Source organism: Hydra vulgaris, chromosome 03, assembly GCF_038396675.1.
Source record: "Hydra vulgaris chromosome 03, alternate assembly HydraT2T_AEP".
Taxonomy (NCBI): Eukaryota; Metazoa; Cnidaria; class Hydrozoa; order Anthoathecata; family Hydridae; genus Hydra; species Hydra vulgaris.
Window position 1 is genome coordinate 47292813 of NC_088922.1, and position 22188 is coordinate 47315000.

Consider the following 22188-nt stretch of genomic DNA (forward strand, 5'->3'; position numbering starts at 1 on the left):
AAACAGCTGATTTTACTGCATCTGAGTTGCATGTTTTCAAAGAACAGATAATTCAGGTTCGGGGTTATGATCAAGTTTCTCCGTAAACTTTTCAAGTTTTGAATATTTATTTTAAATCTCATTTTTCTTGAGGCTTAAAAGACCTACTTTTATAAATTCTTTTCATATTTTTATGGCCTGTATGTGCAAAAGTTTAAGTTTTAAAAATATGATGAAACACATAGTTTTATAAAAACAATAAATATTACCTATAAATTGATATAATGATATGTATCAAGAATTCAATATACAAACTCTTTGGTCTTAAAACTTTTGACTTGGCATACAATTTATATTATGTATACAAACTACTTTTTTTTTAACTTTTTTCTAGTTGTAAACACATTTTGCGTATTTAACTGCTCATTTAACTATTATCAACAATTAAATAAAAAAATAATAAAAGTGAGAAATAATTTTAGCATAAAAACCAATATAATGAATGCATGAAATAAATTTTCCTGTTTGTAAGAGCTGTGAAAAATGTATATTTATAAAGTGTATATTTATAATAAAAAAAAGTAGTGAATACCTGTTGTATTCTTTGAAAAGGTATCAAAATTACACTCATTTATGATAAATGTAATATCTGACTCGTCCTTGTTAATGATACTATTAAAAAGTTTCTAAAATTCTGTTAGAATAATGGATCTTAGCATTAGACAAAACATTTTTGCGTTATTTGAAAAAACTGTTATATTGGGATGTAGCCTGCTGCACAAGTAGGAGAAAAAATTGGGGTAAAAGTGCTGAACTTGAAATCAACAAGAAGAAATAAAAGCTTTCATGTTTGAATCCAAGAGATTAAATAAGAGTAACAAAGACATTCCTATAACAATCAGAAAAAAATTTATAAAAGAAATCCCAGTCAGTTTTAATGCAGTTGTAGGAGGTACACTAATGGATTGAAATGTGAATTTAATCTAGAAGAAAAACAAGAGAAAAGTTTATGTAAGATTGTGTTCTGAACCGACAAGAGTGTGATAAAACTAAAAACAAACTAGGAGTAAAAGATACCAATTCTTTAAAAGATAAAAGTATGAAGGAACAAGATTTACTGCCAGCAATTCACATGAACTAGAGCCAAACCATTTAATGTAATGAGCATTAAAGTTACAATAAACATTATTGGCTATTGTACAAATTGACACCTAAATTTCTAAAATAAGCATTTGAAAAAGTATTGGATTCTTTGCAAACCAAACAATAATAACCAAGAACTCTGAGATTTAGTAATTAAATTACACAAATTACATAATCTCAAAAGTTAGCAAGTCACAAAAGGAAAATAAGTCAAGCGAAATTTGCTAGAGGTAAGATTCAAAGTTTAAGTTGAACTTCATTATTAGAAAAATAAACAGTATATACAAATTTAATTTTAATAAAACTGATATAAATATAAGAAAATATCAAATAACTAATGATTATTAACCATGATTAAAAGAATCAATGATTATAATAAATTTTTGAATTTTTATAATTTTTCTGTAAAACTTATTTTATAAACTTAGATAATGTTATATAATCAGGAAAAATTTATCTAATTTTTCTTTTCAATTTTAAAGGAAAAAAACACAACCTTTCATGTGAGATAAATATCATGCAGGCTTCTTTATGATGGTTTTCTATAGCTAAATCCAAACAGTTCTTTCCATCTATGTTCTGAAAAGATATACTAGCACCATAATTTAAGAGAGTTTTTATGCAATCAACATGGCCATTAATAGAAGCACGATGAAGAGGCGTAACATAGTTTTGATCAATTCCGTCCACATTTGCACCGTTACAAATAAGATTTGATACAATTTTATTATGTCCATAATTTGCAGCATAATCAAGTGGTGTCCAGCCTGAATCATCCCGACCTGATATCTGCGCCCCCATTTCAATAAGAGTCTCTGCTGTTTTTCTAAATTTTTATTGCTTTTATGAAAATGTAAATATTAAATTACTCTGCATAGAATTTAGAGTATATAAAGTTAAAGCAAAAGAAAACTAAAAAAACTTTCTTTCACTCACATCCAGCCTTTTTTTGCAGCAAGATGCAAAGGTGATCTTCCTTTCTCATCAGTTCCATTGATGTTTCCAGGTGAGCTTTGAACTAACGTTTGTAAACATTTAAAATTACCATACTCTGCTGCTGTATGGATTGCAGTTTTCTCTTCGTTATCTGTCACGTTACTATCAGCTGATTCATGAATAAGGATCTTGACTGACTAAGAAAAAATGAGAAGTAAAGTTAACATTTTTTCATTCTCAAAGCTTTAATTTATAACAACTGTCTTTAGGTTTAAATTTGATTAAAATTTGTTAATTTTAACTACTTTTTTCTTTACTCCAATCATCTCCCTATGGCCAAAAAGACTACTACAGTCAAGAAGATTTTTGGTGAAGATAAAACTCAGAATTTTTTGCTTACAAAACAAGCGCTCTACCAAAACACCATTTTACCATATGTATGGCCAATGGGTTCTCAAACTACAGACCTTTCAATTCTGAAGTTAGTTTCCAACCAATTGTGACAATAAATTATTTTACTTTGTTTTCTTTTCTTTTTTTATTTCTTTTCTACGTTTTGAAAACAACTTTTATAAATATTACTTTTTTAAATATGATTAAAAATATTATTTTTACTTTTCTTGAGGGTTCTTCAAATTTTTGTTTTTTGTTTTTTTTTATAAATGCGTTACTGAATTCAATAATTCCTAAGCAATATATGGTATCCAAAGATATTAATCCAAGAATAAAAAAATTATTCTTTAAAGCACATGTTTGTTATAACAACCTATCTTTATAAAGTCAAACAACATATCTTTACAAAGAAAACAAGTTTGTTACTTGTTATAACAGTTTTTTCAAAACGAAAAAATCCCACGAAATAAGGTAAAAATTAGTTTTTTTAGTAAATGTGTTCATAAGCGTCCTAAGGATTTTTGAGGTTTCACAAATGACACTATTGACCATTTGGTCAATAGTATCATTTGTGACACTATTGACCATTTGGTCAATAGTGTCATATATGAAAAAAAATACGTTATGATAAACTATATGTTAAATTAAAATTATGCTTTAGCATTAACTAAACAGTTTCATTAAATCATTTTTGGATTTCAGATTTGATACAACATCTCTATATTATATACTTGCTCTATTAAAACTATTGAGTCACTGAAAACAGAGCAGATAGTTATTTAAAATCATAATGATTGACTGATGATAAAGAACTGAGTTGCCTGAGGTTGAATTAGCAGCAAATCTAATCTTTCTCTAAAGGTCTATCTAATATATCTCTTCTATCTAATATATCTCTTCTATCTAATATATCTCTTTTATCTAATATATCTCTTTTTTTTAATGTTAAATAAAGATATATTTATCAATATATCATTATTTAACATTCTCTATAAAATGATGTTAAACTATAAATGAATTAATTAGTATTTAAGAATAAATAATATTAAAAACAGTTAGTAATAATAAGATTTTGTAACTGTTAGAAGAAATAATAAGTGCAGTTCATATTATCCTCAAAACTAACTTGAACAATACATCAATTTACCATGAAAAAGTTTTGTTCAAAATGCTTTGTTTGCTGACAACTTTAATTAAGTGTTAACACACCTTAGAATATAAGAACTTTCATGCAATACAGGAGACATCACATAATCATTTTGCAATCAGTCGTATTTTTCACAGCTCTCTGTCTTAAAAAAACAAACAAACATAACATTGGGTATTCCACAAGTTACCCAATCAAAATGATAGAGTTGGGATTTATAAGAACCCCTATTCAGAAAGCATGGAGAATATCCGATGTTGTTGCAGGGGATGAGATTTGGTTTTATTTAAGACAAAGCTGATGGATCAGCTATTTCTAGATAAGTTTGTAAATGTGAATATGGAAGAATGGTAGTAAGACATGTTAGGTTTGTAAAAAAATATACTTAACAGCTTCTCCGAAACAGCAAGTGTCATTTATTTAAGATGCATGTTAAAAAGGGGATTATGTTATTGGTTAATACTATGTCAAGATTAGTTTAAAACCTGTTATACTCGAAATAAATTAGTAAAGGTCATAACACGGATTCAAAATAAATTAGTTCTTATTTTATTAAACAATTAAACTGATAACATGATAACACTCTATTCCAACTTATAAAACTGTTAATAAAAAATCTTAACATGATTAAGGAAAATAATTTACCTAAGTAAAATGTAAATCTCTAATATTTAAATGAAAAGTTAACTTAATAAAGCTCCTTTAAAAAAATGGAATTAAAATGAAAAAAACTTTGGTTTTTATTCACAAAACCATGATTTTAGGTTTTTGTTATTTAAGTTGTTTTTTTTCAACCCTTGAAACATGGTACTGCCATTCAAAAATCAATTATCAATTTTTTTTGTTAACATTATCATAAAGTTTCACTTCAAGATATGTTCAATACTCCAGTCAACAAGCTTAGGGAGACACACAGCATCAATGTTGGGTGTAGGTTTTTTCGGCATCTTACACTTGCATTGCTAGCATTGCTAGCAAGCCAGAGTTGCTTCAATCTTCATCTCTTCATAATCATGTTGACTGCAAAAGTTCTATTTTATTTAATGTGCTTACAAGTAGAGAAATAACTCAATGACAAAGTGAGCATGCCCTATTACTCCTAACAATATCCTTAACAAATAAAGCGGTTCATTTTGATAAACCCATCAACAATAGAATGCTCGCCTTGATTCTACACCAAATATAAAAGTGTAATTGAGCCAGAAACTGGCCAAGAACTCTCAGCCTAAATAATACCATCCAAGCAAGAGTTGTTAAATGGAAGATTTTGTAAAATTCCGGAAAAATAAAATTCTTTCGGAAAGATATTGAGAATCAGGAATTTTTTTTTTTCGTTCCGAATTTTACAAAACAAAAAAAACCGTTGATCTTCATTTTGCAAATGCTACTTACGCAAGTTAAATTACAAAATAAAACTAATTTTTCTACATACAAAAGTAGCCCTTACGGTAGTCACGCTTGCGAAATTAGCTCTTTCGCTAAACAACGTTTAGAAGTCAATAAAAAAGCTTTGTTGGTCAAGTAGATATAATTGTAAAAAATAAAATTTTTATATACCAAAATGTTTGTAATAAAATTTTATTTTCAGTATTGCAACATATGAACATTTTAAGGTTTTATTTTTTAAAATAATGATAAAAAAACAAATTTCTTTTGAAACAAAACTATTTTGCACCGCAACTTGCGAAAAAAACTTACAAAATGCTGCATAATAAATATATTTAGTTACGTTTTATGAACCAAATACGAATAAATAATTAAGTAATTAAAATACTAATTTTTTATATAAAATTGATAAGTTTCAGTTTTAAACTTCTATAAAAAGATCAAGACTTTCATAAAATACACTTTTTAGAATGTCATTTAATGAATAAAAATTAAATAATGAAGATAGCTTGTACAACGTTAACATACAAATGCAATTGCAAAATTGGGAAACAACTCCAATGTTGAAATCAAAAAAGACATCATTTAAGTGATGAATGCTTAAACTTATTTATATAATAAAATACCTAAAAATAGCTTTAACTTGTTTTCAAATAGAACAATATTTTGTTTACTCAGTTTCAATTTTTTTTATTTTTGAAGTGCTCTGTTATATGTGCTTTCGCTTTTAATACCTCAATAACAACAAATTAATTTTAAAAAAAGACATCCTTTTCAATAATTTTTTCTAAAATGTTTTCATTAACAAAATCAAGTTATTGTTACTATATTGATGTACCTCTTAATTTTTCTGGATTATCTAGTTGCAATAGTTTTTTAATTTTAAAATACATGTTATTGGACTTCTTGTATTCTAGCTTATGTTACACCAGTTTTAATGACTTTCAACCAATTTTGTACTAACAACAACTTATACTATCAAGACATTCTATTACAGTAGACACACACATGTACACTGCATTGACTGTTTATATTACAAACACAGCTATAAGGCTCAAAACAGTTTACAACTCTCACTAACCCTTGTTATACTGCAACTAAGCACTGCACTTATCAAGACTCATGTCAAAAAAGTTTCTAACAACTGTATACAAGTTATACTGATCCCCACTAAGTGTTCTCTGATTCCGGTGCCAATTCAGATGTCTGTGGCAATTGTTCCGACGGGACACTCTGAGAAGAGCCCTTTTTGGGATAACACAATGGGATACCTTAAAAAGATACCCTGGTGTAGACCCAGAGTGGAACTTCTTTTGGGATACCAGTCTTTGGCGAAAGTTGTAGGTCTTCTTGTGTTCATACTGTACCATAAGGCACAAATCCATACTATAATTGAGACGTCTATAACACATTTATACCAATAACGTATGTTTACCACCTTAATAATACAGACCACATGATAACGACTTATAAAACGAATAATTCTGCTCCAACACTAACACTGTCTATACATCACACTTACGCTTAACACTAACGACAAATTAGTAGAACAACAGTTAATGACTCTTACTTATCTCTACTATTGTCGACTATTATTGTTTATTTTTAGTACATTTTAATAAAGACTCCCAAAGTATTAGGACTCAACCAATCAAAAGTACCACAGTATGTTCTAGAATGTTTCGTGGCTCCTGAACTTGACCATTTTTGATTTATACAAGCTTTTTGTTGTTCCACACCTCTTGAAATGGTTTTCTTTTTGGTCTCACCAATATATATACTTCTGCATAGGATTTATGCTTGTAAACACCCGGATTCATGTTCGGCGGTAGTTTTGTTTTGTTATTGCATAGTATGTTATTTAAATTGGGAGGTGAAGTAAATATAACTCTGATGTTTTGTTTTTTAAATTCTCTTCGTAATTTAGGGCCAATAACAGGTTTTCTGGTTTTTGTAGTAGAGTTATATACCTGTAAAGGAAATTTCAGTAGAATTGACAGACTCAATGTTAAAACAATGATCTCTGTCTAATGGTTTCTTTAAGAGTCCTTTAGTGATATCTCAAAATTTGCTATCTACCTGGAAAAAGTTTGAGACAATTTCAAAAAGAATCAAAATGAAGTTTTGATTCTTTTTGAAAATTTTTTACCAAGTTGTAGAATGGTAAGCCAGACGATTTTTTGAATATACCAATATGTAGAGAAAACATTTTACTTTGTGCTGATGAAAATGCTCTATGAAAGGAAGTAAGCAATTGTTCTGATGGAAACCATATTTTATGAACTTGTTCTTGAGATATTAAAGTGTCACGTTGTGATTTAGTATGTATCAGAAAGATAGGTTAAGATGAAAAAAATAATAAATGTTGCATCTTTTGAAAAAAAAAGTTTTGATATTGATGTTGTTTTTGATAGGGGGGCTTAATGATAAGATAAATTTTGTCTTCTTCAAGCCCCAGTCATGTAAATATTTGTTTTTATAAATTACGAGTGTAAATTATTTTCAATCGGCAAATACAATACTCAAAAAAAAAAAAAAAAAAAAAAAAAGATATTGAAGTTGTTTTTGATATTGAAGTTTTGATGTTGAAGATGAGGTTTTTAAATCAGTTAAACATGATTTTAATCAGAAAACTTTTCTGGAAAATTTTGAGAAGACAAATAAAAAACCCTCAAAATACACCTGAAATAGTATCAAACTAAAAACTTAAATGCCATTAAACAGAGTTATATGAAGATCTCCAATACAGCACAAATAACTCTTTGATTTGCTGTATGTTCTGCTGCTATATCTGCAATTCTATCTATCAACGTGGTTCTTCTGTTATCTCTATTGCTGAATCAGTTTTAAATCAGTTTTACCTAGATAAATTATACTCAAAAAATATGATAACGGGTGATGCGGAAGTTATCGGACAAAATAAAAGCGTCAATAACTTATTTATAAATAAAAAAATAAACTACTATTATATTTTTTTTAAATAAAGCATTTATCTTTTAATAAAATATATTATTTTTTTTATGAAAAAACACCACCATCTGCAATTGATCTCAATTTTGCTCTGACGCCTTTCATACGCGACTGTAAAAAGTTTAAATCAATTTCTTGTAGTTTTAGTTTAATGCGATCAATCAAAACTTGCTCTGTTGAAGCTTGCCGATCTCCCTCGTGAACCTTCTGTGCCAAATGTCCCTAAAAATATTCATTTGGTCGTGCTTGAGGCACATTTGGGGGATTGGATTCTTTATCAATGTAGAAGACATATTGGTCCATCCAATTTAGAGAATCTTTAGAATAATAAGACCTTGCTAAATCTGGCCAAAATAAATAGTTAAACTCTCCATGATACTTGTGAATAAATGGAAGAAGTCATTTTTCTAAACATTCATAAAATATAGATTGATGAATAGATCACTACAGCCTTGGAAGTGCGAAACAATGGCTTGGACATACCACGGTCAGATATGGCTATCCACATAAACAATTTTTTTGGAAATTTCTCTTTTCCTATAAAACGAACACTTTCTGGGCATGTCTTTTTGTTGTTTGTGTAGTATCCAGAAATTCAAGGCATGTTGTCCCCTGCAAAACAAAAGTATTTTTCGTCATCGATGACTAAAAGCGATTTTGTGTTATAGAGTTGGTTAACTAGTTTCCTGCTTCTTTTCTTTGCCTTTATTTGTTGTTCTATAGTGTATTTTGGAGTCTTTTCACGTTTTCTATATTTAATATTCATTTTTTTTAACTGACGACCAATTGTCGATTGATTTACACCGAATTTAATACCTATTTTTCTCTGACTGACCCCTTTTCGATTGTTGACAAGTCTTGTTAATTCGGCTTTCTTTTCTCTAGTCCAGGATGTCAGACGACCAGGGTGCTTTCTATCAGAAAACGATTGAACAGTTTCAAGTCTTTTTAGGTTATTATGTATTGTACTTTAAGCAAATCCTTCCTTTTCAAAATGATTTATGATTTTTTTTTTATATTAGGTTTATTTACAAAAAACATTTTTAGTCGCTTTCGAAAAGATTCTCGTTCAGCTGCCTTTAACCTCATTTTAAGTAATTGTGTTTCAAATAATAAAGTTTATATTTTATAGAATGTTTATGCCTACGCATAAAACCACAAAATTTATTTATTATGCTCAAATAATGAAATTAGGATTTCTCCGATAACTTCCGCATCACCCGTTAGAATAACAAGGAAACAAGGATAAAAAAAGTTAGAGAGTTCTTGGAGATAAATAAAGCAAGAATTCGACACAAGATAGATATTGGACAAAATGTTCTAAATAGAGATGAAACTTTTTTTTTCATTAACTGATGACGCTGACCACAATAGCTCAACGAAATATCGTTAATATATTATTATATCTAAAACAATTTTAAAAAATAGTTATACGCTGCCTTTTTTATAAAAATCAAATTATATAAATATATATATATATATATATATATATATATATATATATATATATATATATATATATATATATATATATATATATATATATATATATATATATATATATATATATATATATATATATATATATATATTTATATATATATACCAAAACTAGTAAATTTTATATGTATGTATATTGGAAAATATATATATGTATATTCAGATTTCCAATATATACATATATATATATATATATATATATATATATATATATATATATATATATATATATATATATATATTTATATATATATATATATATATATAGATATATATATATATATATATATATATATATATATATATTTATATATATATATATATATATATATATATTTATATATATATATATATATATATATATATATATATATATATATATATATATATATATATATATATATATATATATATATATGTATATATATATATATACATATATATATAAATATATATATATATATATATATATATATATATATATATATGTTTATATATATATATATATATATATATAAATATATATATATATATATATATATATATATATATATATATATATATATATATATATATATATATATATATATATATATATATATATATATATATTATACATATATTTAGTGTAATTTATTTATACTGTTTTTACAGACTTACCAGAAAATACATTTTTCAAAACAATTTCTATCGAATTATTAAAATTATAATTTTAACTTGTTTTATATTTGTAATAAAATTTGATTAATACATGTTTGAAAAATTAATTCTGAGCAAATTATATTTTTTAGAATATATATTATGACATAATATTTATTCTTTAATGCCAATAGTTAGACAGTTTACACTTCACCAATAACAAATAATTTATAAGCAAAAACCGGTGGGTAATAACACAGGCCAACAAAAAAAAAATTTTTTTCTGGTGCCGAGCAAACAACTTGTTTCTTGCATGGTATTTCTCATTTTGATTTCAAATATGCAACCCTTTCTTTACCATCACGTCAAGTTGTTAATATATTTAGGTTCAAATCTTAAGTATTTAGGGTAAAGTCCCTAATATTGTCGAAAAAAAAGTTATTCAAAAGTATGTCAACCTGGGTCTCAAAAGAAGCGTATTTTCATAGAGATTTTAAAAATGTTATTCAATTGTAATAAAAATAAGTATTTTTTGTATTATTGTTTAATATCATTCTGTTGAAATTTTTTTAAGAGTCTTTTTTCATATTTTTTTTGTCAATAAATTTTAAGAAAAAATATTTATGTTTTCTATAATCTCTATAAAATACGCTTCTTTTTAGACCTAGGTTGACATACTTTTGAATAACTTTTTTTTTCTTTTTAAGGATGTTTCTCAAGTTTTTGCCATTCTCTGAAGTCCACTGAGGCTATTATAACAAAAAAAACAAAATCATTTTACTAAAAGTAATTTTTGTAAAATTTAAAAAAATTAAATCTTTTGAAAATTAATGTTGTTTTGTTGTCAATTTTATTTAATTTCTTAGGACATTTTTCTCATTTTTTGTTTTTTTAAACACTTATTGTTGAATAGTAAGGTGAATAATATTATAATTAGTGTAATGCATGCTTTTATTTTATATGAATATTGGGTTTTGGTAACAGACTTGGTTACGCTTATTTAAAATATTTTAAGAGGCTCATAATAATTATTCTTAAGCTTACAAAACCGTGTGCATTCTCGAAGACTTTGTGGTCAAAAAAAAAATCATCAATACTTATATATAAATATTTTTGTTTTGCAAAGCAGTAACCTTATTAAATGGTTTTCATGCAAATAAACACTAACGAAAATTTTAGTAATCTGCTCATAAACATGCCTGATTTAAAGTAACACACAACAAAATGCTTATCATTAGCCTAATTTTTAAACATAACCTGAGTCTTATATTTTTATAAATGTATAATTCTCTTATAAAAAACATGTCACATGCGGATTTAAATCATCATTGGTCAATTAAAAAGTTTAGTTTTGTGGCTAACATTGGTTGTCCTGTCAAAATAGACGCAAATATAGAAAAAAAGAGGAAGACACTAATACCAGAAAGCTACTGTTTCCTATAAAGTATTCAACCAACCAGCTGTCATGGGCAGCTGATTGATAGAATCTTTTAACCAGCTTCTCAGCATTGGAAAGCCTCAGATAAACAATTTTATATATGACTATTTTAAAATTATTTACATCACTTATTTTAACAGAGAAGTTCTTTTATGGAGTTTTTACCATCTTCACAATCTTCCCTGTTTTGATTTATCTGCGAGCAACACATGTTGGAGGTACACACTTCTCATTTTGTGTGAGGATCTTATTAATGAAAAAATAAAATGGCACAGGAAAGCACTATATGTAAGATTATATAAAGACTGGTCACTCAGAATGAGAAGCATAAGACGGAGCACATCAGGTTAGATTAGAATGGGTAACAAGTTACGTTGTTTATAAACAACATTAAAAGGGAGGTCCTGAAGTTCCTCAAGAGGCCATTGATCGCAGAGATATTTAACATGGGGATTACAAGAAGCTATGTGAACTAGTTGTCTTTTAATTTTTAGGAGATGTACTACTATTTCATTTTCTTCAATCTGGAGTCTGGAGCCTTCCATTATTAGTTAAATTATATAGTCAATCGCTTTTTTTTGGGGGGGGGAGGGGGGGGAATACATTTAGAGATTTTTAAAAATATCAATAATAATTCATTCTTAAGGTGTTTGGTAAATGCTTCATACCTGCTTGCTTATAGAATGACTAAGAATGTATCCTAGGTGATGAATCAGGAAAAGCAAAATATGATAAAAATGGCACATTTTAATGTCTGAGAAGTTTCATATGGGAAAACCAAAGCTACCAGTTGTTAGCAGGTCAATGGAGCTTACTAAGCGGGGTTTCAATAGGTTGTGATTCATGGTTGCAGCAGCATACTGAGCTAGTAGGAGCTTATTGAGCTAGTAGGATAGCTGAGATTTATGTTTGGGAGTTGAAATGGTGGGGAAAGTGAAACGACTGTAAGACATTTTACATATTTAAAAGGTTTTTGAAACTAATTGAATGTGCCAATGGCTGCGCAGAAAAGATTATCCTATAGGACCAGAACTTTGTTAGAGACAGTTTATTGGGTAACGCAATAAAGAATGTCATACTGATCGCCAGAGAAAAACTTCTTAAACTAGAAATAATTATTTTTAAGAGACTTTCATTTTTCACAAAAAAATTGCACTTTTTTTTTAAAAATGAAATTTTACAGCTATCACTTTTACTGGAACAAAAAGGGTTTTTTTGGTAAATTTGGCATATTTGGACCTTAGAGAATGGGAAAAAATTGAAAGGTATTTTTTTTTTTTTTCAGACACCCTAATATATATATATATGTATATATATATATATATATATATATATATATATATATATATATATATATATATATTATATATATATATATATATATATATATATATATATATATATATATATATATATATATATATATATATATATATATTGCTGCAAATTAAGTCAGTACTAATATATTCTTATTACTTAACAGTAGTAATTATTGGCTTATTTTAATTTAAAATCCATGAATGTAATGGATTAGTATAGGTATTAAACTTTTATTTTTTGGGTTGACACCAAACTTTTATAGGTTTATACTAAATTTCAATATAAAAAACTCTAATGACTCAAGCTTGGTAACAAAAACCATCAAAACCATAAATGGTTGAAATAAACTTTAGAAAATTATATATACTATTTCAGTATATGTAATACACTATACACCAGTATGAGTCTAACCTTTATTGATACGTTAAAAATAACTGAATTTTTAATGTTGCAAAGGAAAAAACATTTCTAATGGTTAAAACAACAATGAAACATTCAAACTAAAAATCATTGGCCACATAGGAAACAACTTTTTTGCTGAAACAAAATCCTAAATTAAATTTATTTAAAATACAAAAAAAGATTTATTTACTAATTTAACCAACCAAATGATTGAATTTAATGAATTAATAATAATTTAGAATGTACATTAAAATAACCGAAATGTTTTTTTAATAAAGTTAAATTGTTACCTCAACATCATTAGTCATGGCAGCATAGTGCAGGGGTCTCTTGAAGTCCTTATCCGGATCATTTATTAAAGAAGCTCCTCCATGTTTTATAAGAATTTGAAGTATTGAACTATTTTGCTTTTCTATCGCTAAATGAAGAACATTTTTCATATTCATTTCACTGACAGCAACATTAGCTCCATTTTCCAACAGGTATTCCACAATATCATTATGACCTTTGGAAACAGCCCACATAAGTGGGGTAAAAGAATTAGAATCTTTTGAATCAAATTGTGCTTCTTGTTCCATTAATAATTTTAAAATATCTAATCGACCAAACTGGCATGCTCTTAAACAAAACACATAACATATTAATTAAGTATGAAGTTATTCAGGGTATTTTTAATATTTTATTCTAAAATTTATTAAAATGATGCTTTAATAACAAAATTAAAAAATTGTGAATTTATAAAAAATATTTTGTTAAAAAATAATTTTTTTCTTAAATTTCTATATATAAATAAAAATAATAATTAACTATAAAAATGTACTTGTGTACTGGAGTCATATTTTGATGATCGTAAACATTGATTTTAGCATTATGTTCTAAAAGATATTGAGCCATATCTTTGTCGCCATTTATTGCTGCAAGATGCATTGGTGTAGAATGTGTAGCAGAACAAATGTTTACATTGGCACCAATAGAAACCAAGGTTTTTACTGTGTCTAAATAACCTGCCCGAGCAGCAATGTGAAGTGCTGTATCCTTCTTAAGGTTAGAATCTTTTTTTTCATTCCTTAAGTTGACATATCTTCTTTGCGTGCTTTCCCAGTCCTCTTCCTTAACTATAGCAAGAGCTAAAAATAATTTTTACAAAGTTATGAAACTCTAATATTTTTACATAGAAAGATTATACAACTTCATGAATTCTATAAATAACTTTTTTTAAATTTAGTTATAGAACTAAATAACAAACACTATAAACAAAAAACAAACAAATATTTTTTGCCTATTTTACTTTGTTTGTTTACGCCACTTCTTAGTGGAAAAACATGCTTGCCTTTAAAACTCATAAAAATATAAAGATTTAAAATTATAAAATCTCTCAAGAAATCTGTTGTTCATCAATCAAATTAAAATAGTTTTACAAGTTTTTGAAATTAATGAAGGAAACCCAAAACAAAACTGTACAACATTAAAAAGTTAATGAAGGAAAAAAACATCCACTTTATTATCTCACATTAATACAAGCGCGTTCAAAGTTTATGCTTTATGGAAAAATAGGAAGCATACAATCATCAAATCGAACAGACTTTATTAAAGCTGTTATTAAAGTTGACTTGACAAAAAAAAAAATTTTTTGTCAAAACAAAATGCAAGCATCTCATTTTGGTCAAAATCAGTTTATTTTTTTTACAAATGCAAGTTGGCATCATCAAATTAAATCTTTTGCAATATTTTTTACTTCAATAAAATCATTTGTTATTGCAAAAAAGTATTGAGCATCTGACTATGTTACTAAAGCTTACGTTTTCAGTGACATTGCAATATCTGAATTAAAAAAAAGATTAAGAGATAATATGGTTAGACCCCAGGAGGTACTAAATTTTTTACCAACGTTTGAAGGGTTAATTCATTGAAAGGTTAATTTGAAGGGTTAATTCATTGAAGGGTTAATTCATTCAAAATTTCCATACCAAATTTTCATTAAGTGTCTAGACTCAGACATCCAATGTTTTAAGAGCAGCACTATAACTATACAAACAATTTTTATCATTTTTAAACAAAAATTTAGATTTACAAATATTTATTCCACAAAAAGTTTCTTAATTTTTTTTACTTTGTATAAAAAAAAGTCTCAAAAAAAAAAAGGAATTAAAATTATTATTTAAAAAATTTAAATAACTTTCATATTAGTACTACACTACTGATCTTATTCAAACTTAGGTGCATCTGTTTTATCCAGAATGCAAAATTTATAAATAAAATACAACTTAATTTTAGCTTATGAATAATAATTGTTATTATTTTACCTCCTTTAGTCAGTAAAACAATCAGCTCTCCTTTATTTTTAGCAGCAGCATAGTGAATTGGTGCCTCACCTTCAGAATCTTTTGCATAAACATTTGCACCATTTTTTATAAGTAATTTTATTACAGCTTCACTGCCACTGAGAACCGCCATGTGAAGCGGTGTGCACTGAAAAGTTATTATATATAACTATTAATAAATTTTTTCAAAGTTTTTGAAACACCTTTTATATAAAAAATTGAAAAAGTTTTTGTTTAACCCACTAAACTAGGTTTAGTATGTTAAAAACCTATTTTTTAAATAGTTCATAACCTTTTTTAAATAGTCAATTGCCAATTTTCTTCTCTTTTTTTTTTTTTTTCTTATTTATAACAAAACAATTGAATATAAAACTATTCTTTTGCGTAGTATTTAAATTCCTAATTAAAATATATCAATTTCTTTTCTTATTAACATCTTATTATTATATAGTTTTCTTATCAATTTTATAAACAAAATATAAGACTTTTCTTAAAATGTTATAAATATAAAAAGTGGTGTCGCTGAGGTGTCACTCAGAGCAGTAAGCTTTAGGTGTTACCCCTCTTGACTAACAGGTGGAAGGTTAAACTAAAAAAAGTCCTCTTTATCTAGATTTTTCTAAAAAAAAAAAAAGTGAATATAAAATCATGTCAAACCATATCCATTTTTTGTCTAATTTTTTCCTCTATGTTATTTCCACCACATTTTTAAAATTATTATTGTATTTCAAAACATTCTTTTGAGGTTTAACATAATCGTTCAATCATTATCTTACTGAATTTAATTTTCGTAAAGAATTCATGTTATAAATGTTATAAATTCACGGATTATTTTTTAATTGTGTTTATATTTGATAAAACACAACATTACCAAACCAAAAAAGTTGCTGATAAACCACATTTATCAGCAACTTGTAGCTGTTGATATATAAATTAGTGCCCATAAATTTATGGAAAAAAAAAATGAAAACAAATTTTTTGTTATAAATTTTGTCAACAATGAAAATTTAATTTAATCAAATAGATATAATCAAATATCTTTACGCATTTAATTTATATAGAGTTCAGTGTATTTTTACTCAATTTTTACAAGCGTATAGCTTTAAATACATTCAAACACATTTGCAACTCTATTACATTATAAAATTAATGCAGGGCTTAAAATAATTACTGGGCATACACATGTATGTCAGCTGGATTTTAAAAAGACATGAGCAGAAACTGTTCCAAGAACATGCAAAGGACAAATAGCCATGTAAAAACTATTTCTGTTTATAACATATTTTTAGTGTTTTAAACTTGTATAATTATTAAAAGTATATACTTCATAATTTCTTTACTTAAAAACTCATAACTTTTTATCAAAATTGTCAAATGAAAAAGTATTTATTAATTTAAAAAAAACTTGTATTAATAAAAGAAATGCAGTTTAAAATCCAATATTTAATAAATTAATGCTGTTTTTGATTTAGTTAAAAGTAATTGTAATATAAATACTTAGTTATCATAATACACAAACATTCTAAAATTAACCTTAAAGAATATATAGAACATGGATAAATATATAGAATAATATGAAATAAAAGTAACACTTAAACCTTTGAGGATTACAGTTAACATAACTAATAGGGAACATAAATAATAGGGATGTTTCTAATTCTAATTCTAATAAATAATAGGGAACATAAATAATAGGGATGTTTCTAATTCTAATTCTAATAAATAATAGGGAACATAAATAATAGGGATGTTTCTAATTCTAATTCTAATAAATAATAGGAAACATAAATAATAGGGATGTTTCTAATTTATTTTGTTTTTAAGTCTTTTATTTGTAAAAAAAATTGTAACTTTGTTATTTCTGAGCTTATTGCTTTTAACCAGTAATAACCAAAGGTTCTTTAATGTATTTAAGTGAATAATTAAGTCATTAGTACAAAATATGTTTTTTTTCTGTAAATCTTTTTAAACTATATTTTATTTTGTTTTGCGATGTGATAAGGAAAAGCTTTTTGAAATAGATAGTTGTCATCTTGAAATAGTTTTAAACAACTTAGCTATTAAGAACACAGGTTTTTCTTTACTTGAGTATGCAGCTGATAAAAATCTACCAAAAACAGCCCAAAATACCAACATTATTCCATATGGGACGAATAAGAGATTAGAAGAGGTAGAGAATGAAATTGGGAGTATGTAAATGGTGAGCACATAAGTAGAGACAACCTTAGAAGATACAATCGATTATATTTTTCCACAAGAGGCAATATAATTGTGTTTTCATGCAAATAGAGCCACTTTAGATTATTAATATAGATGAGTAACAATACAGTACAGATATAGTAATAATATAGTTACAATACTGGACAGATTACTTTAATACCCTAGTTAGATTTTATTAATCTCAAATATGAATTAATAATCTCAAAAACTTTCCCAGATACACCATATAAAACAAGATTACAAAGAACTTCATAGAATGCCTTTGATAAATCAAGAGCAATAGTCGATTGCTGACTACTTCTCTTGACTTATCAAAGGCATCAATCTAACCTAATCAATAGCCCCTGACACCTCTATTTAATGGATGATAGGGCATTTCTATTTTAACAGTTAACAAGTCAGAAAAAGAAGAAAAATTTCATATTTATTGCTAGAGAGTTATTATTTGACTCAAACTGAGATATTAGATGTTTGTTAATTAAAGACTTAAAGATCTTGCTAATAATAGAGAGAAGAAAGATTGTGCAATAGTTAGGTATATTTAGATAGACAACAGTGTTCCTCAGAGTTTTTAAAAATTGGAAACATAATTTTAAATATTGAAAACATAAATGCTATTTTCCAGGAGACTGGAAAACAAGATTTAGTTTCACACATAATTATTAGAAAAGATAGTATAAGAGAGAGTTTTGGAAAACACTTTTATAAGACAACGACAGAAATGTTGGATAATAAGCAGTAAAAGAGTTTAAGAAGGGAATAACAGAAGCAATGGAAGCTTGAGTAATTTGATTGGATGCCTAATTAAAGATTCTTATGTTGTTGTTTTTTTGTATGACAGGAAGAGTGTGGTTATTAATTTCAAGGAATAAATTAAAAAAGTCCTCCACAAATAGTTAAACCTTATCCTTTGAAGAGGTAATAAAATCAGAACCATTTATTAGAGATGGAATGTTAGGCTTGACTTAATAAAACTGTTCAAATTTTTTTTAAAAGTTTATAGAACTTAACTTCTGATTTGAAATGTGAGATTTGGAAAACTGAAAATAATGGAGCTTAGGATCAAAAAGCACCTTTTGGGTTATTTTTTGCAATAAATAAAACATTTTGTTTCCAAGAGAATTTTTTCATGTGAATTAGATTAATACTTCCATAATCTTACTCCCAAATCAAGGTTGTCTGCAGTTACATCAGTTTTTTAATGCTTGATCAATAATTTACCATTGCACCAATTTTCAAAAATATTTACAATTAGTATTGAAATACTAAGTTTAAGTAAACATCTTAAAAAATTAATTTATATATATATATATATATATATATATATATATATATATATATATATATATATATATATATACATATATATATATATATATATATATATATATATATAATTAATCATAGTATTATGAATGAAAATATTATTAATAAATATAATAATAATGAAATAATAATAGTAACAATAATAACAGTAATAGCAATAATAATAGTAATAAGAATAACATTAATAATAATAATAATAATAAAGTAATTATAATAATTTAAATAAATCGGTATTACTTATTCATTGAAATCGATATACAACAATCGTTTACACCTACAAAGTTACAGTTACAAACAGTAATAAACTGACAAAACGTAAAAACTAACGATGATATAAAAACAACTATAGCTAATAAAATTCAAATAATTAGTATATTAATCATAGTTGTTAAAAAATAATAACTATATTGCAAATATTATGACCAAATAAATAAAATATAAACAGAAAACAATTAGAAAACCAAGACAAAACAAAAGTTAAAATAAATCTTTAGAAACAAAACAAAATGTTGTGTTAAGTATTTATAGGAAAAAAAATAAAAGTAATATAAATATAAGATTAAAAAAAAAAATTAGTAGGTAAAGAAAAACATAATAATAATAATATATATATATATATATATATATATATATATATATATATATATATATATATATATATATATATATATATAGATATTTATATATAAGTATATATATATATCAACTCTCGAAATTAACTGCCGACCTGAAAGTGTTTGAGGTTAGCAAAAAATTACCGACCTTATTTCTATGTTTTATGGTAAGACCTTTGTACCTTTGTACCTATGTATATATATATATATATATATATATATATATATATATATATATATATATATATATATATATATATATATATATATATATATATACATAATATATATATATATATATATATATATATATATATATATAAGGGAAAATCTATAATTCCAATATAATATAAGGGTATATATAATATAAGGGCAAATCTATAATATAAGGGCAATATATAGGGTATATATAATATAAGGGCAATATATATAAGGGTATATATAATATAAGGGCAAATCTATAATTCCACCTCTCTTGTATGGTTCAGACTTTGTCACCTCACCTAAAGACAAAGTTGAATTGTTTGCTAAAAACTTTTCATCAATATCATCTCTTAATTCCACTAGTTGCTTTCTACCTGATATTGCCAACAAACAGGCTGATCCATTGCTTGACATTCATATCACTCCAGCATCTGTATTTAAAGTGATTTCCTGCCTAGACTCTTCTACAGCTTGTGGCCCGGACAACATACCTGTTATTGTCTTGCAGAAGTGTTCTCCGGAGCTGTCGTCTATACTCTCAAAACTATTCAACAAGTGCTTAACAGAGTCTTGATTTCCAGCCTGCTGGAAAGCGGCATCTGTTATCCCTATCTTCAAAAATTCTGGAGAGCGATCTGATTCGTCTAACTACTGTCCTATTAGTCTTCTTCCTATCATAAGCAAGGTTTTTGAATCTTTAATTAACAAACACTTAATTTCTCATCTTGAATCTAATCACTTACTTTCTGACCATCAATATGGATTTTGATCTTCTCGTTCTACAGCTGATTTGCTAAAAGTAATAACTGACAGGTTTTAGCGTGCATTAGATAGAGAGGTTAAAGCCATCGCTCTCGACATTTCAAAAGCTTTTGATAAAGTTTGGCATGGTGGTTTTCTCCATGAGCTATCTTCTTATGATGTATCCGGCAACATCTTTAAGATCATCGAATCCTTCCTTTCCAATCGTAGCATAAAAGTTGTCCTCGATAGACAACACTCTTCTTCTTATTCTGTAACTTCAAGGATTCCTCAAGGTTCTATCCTTCTATAACTTCAGGGATTCCTCAAGGTTCTATCCTTGGCCCTATACTCTTTTTAATTTACATTAACGATCTTCCAGATACTCTCTTATCTAAGGTGGCATTGTTTGCTGATGATACTAGCATTTATTCTTGTCATGATAAAAAACCAACACCCTTTGATCGCTTGGAGGGGGCACTTGAGCTTGAAAAGGATCTCACTTCTGCTACAGCATGGGGCTCACAGTGGCTGGTGAACTTTAATTCAGATTGTTATCGCAATAATTTAGATCTTCCTATATTTATGAACGGTGATGTACTCGATGAGTCACCTACTCTTCATCTTTTAGGATTAACTCTTACTTCCAATCTTTCTTGGAAACCATATATCAAATCAGTTGCAAAATAAGCATCTGCTAAGATTGCATCTCTTTATCGAGCTCGTCACTTTCTTACTTCGCATTCTATTCTCTATCTCTATAAATCTCAAATTCGGCCTTGTATGGAATACTATTGCCATATCTGGGGCGGATCCTCTAATGATGCCCTTTCTCTATAAGACAAGGTGCAAAAACGCATTGTAAACATAGTTGGACCTGCTCTTGCAGCCAACCTCCAACCATTATCACATCGTCGTAATGTTGCTTCTCTTTCTCTTTTCTACAAATACTATAATGGGCACTGCTCTAAAGAGCTAGCGTCTCTTGTGCCATCTACTAAAATTCATTCTCGTGTTACTTGTCACTCAAATAAGTGTCATCCTTTTTCTGTGACTGTTCCTAAGTGCTCCAAAAACGCTTATTCGTCTAGTTTTTTTCCTCGAACATCAGCTCTTTGGAATTCGCTTCCTTCATCTTGCTTTCCTGACTCATGTAATTTGCAATCTTTTAAGTCGACTGCTTGCAGCTTTGTTGGAAGAGAAGATGTTTAAAAATATAATATATATATATATATATATATATATATATATATATATATATATATATATATATATATATAAATGGCTAAAATGAAAATAAAAGCAAATATTATATAACTGTATATAAAACTTATATATCACTATTAAAAAATAATACCTAAAAAATGAAACAATAAACCCATCAATAGTTTTATATCAACAATTAAAACATATTCTTTTCACCTTCAATCAAACATAACACTTTGTACATATATTGATTTTTTCTACCATTAAGTTGTATTGCTATCCGCCATAATTGGCGGATAGCAA

The 22188-nt window shown here is 26.6% G+C and overlaps 1 protein-coding gene across 1 annotated transcript in view; it reads right to left on the bottom strand.

Moving 5' to 3' along the window:
* Positions 1-22188, bottom strand: part of LOC136078729 (uncharacterized) — a 165136-nt gene that overhangs the window by 90809 nt on the left and 52139 nt on the right. The window contains exons 4-8 of the mRNA XM_065794520.1: positions 15557-15722; positions 14074-14380; positions 13544-13871; positions 2059-2255; positions 1619-1948 (exon numbers count right to left, since the gene is read on the bottom strand). Coding sequence (XP_065650592.1) covers positions 1619-1948; positions 2059-2255; positions 13544-13871; positions 14074-14380; positions 15557-15722 — 1328 coding nt within the window. The remainder of the gene's footprint in view (positions 1-1618; positions 1949-2058; positions 2256-13543; positions 13872-14073; positions 14381-15556; positions 15723-22188) is intronic.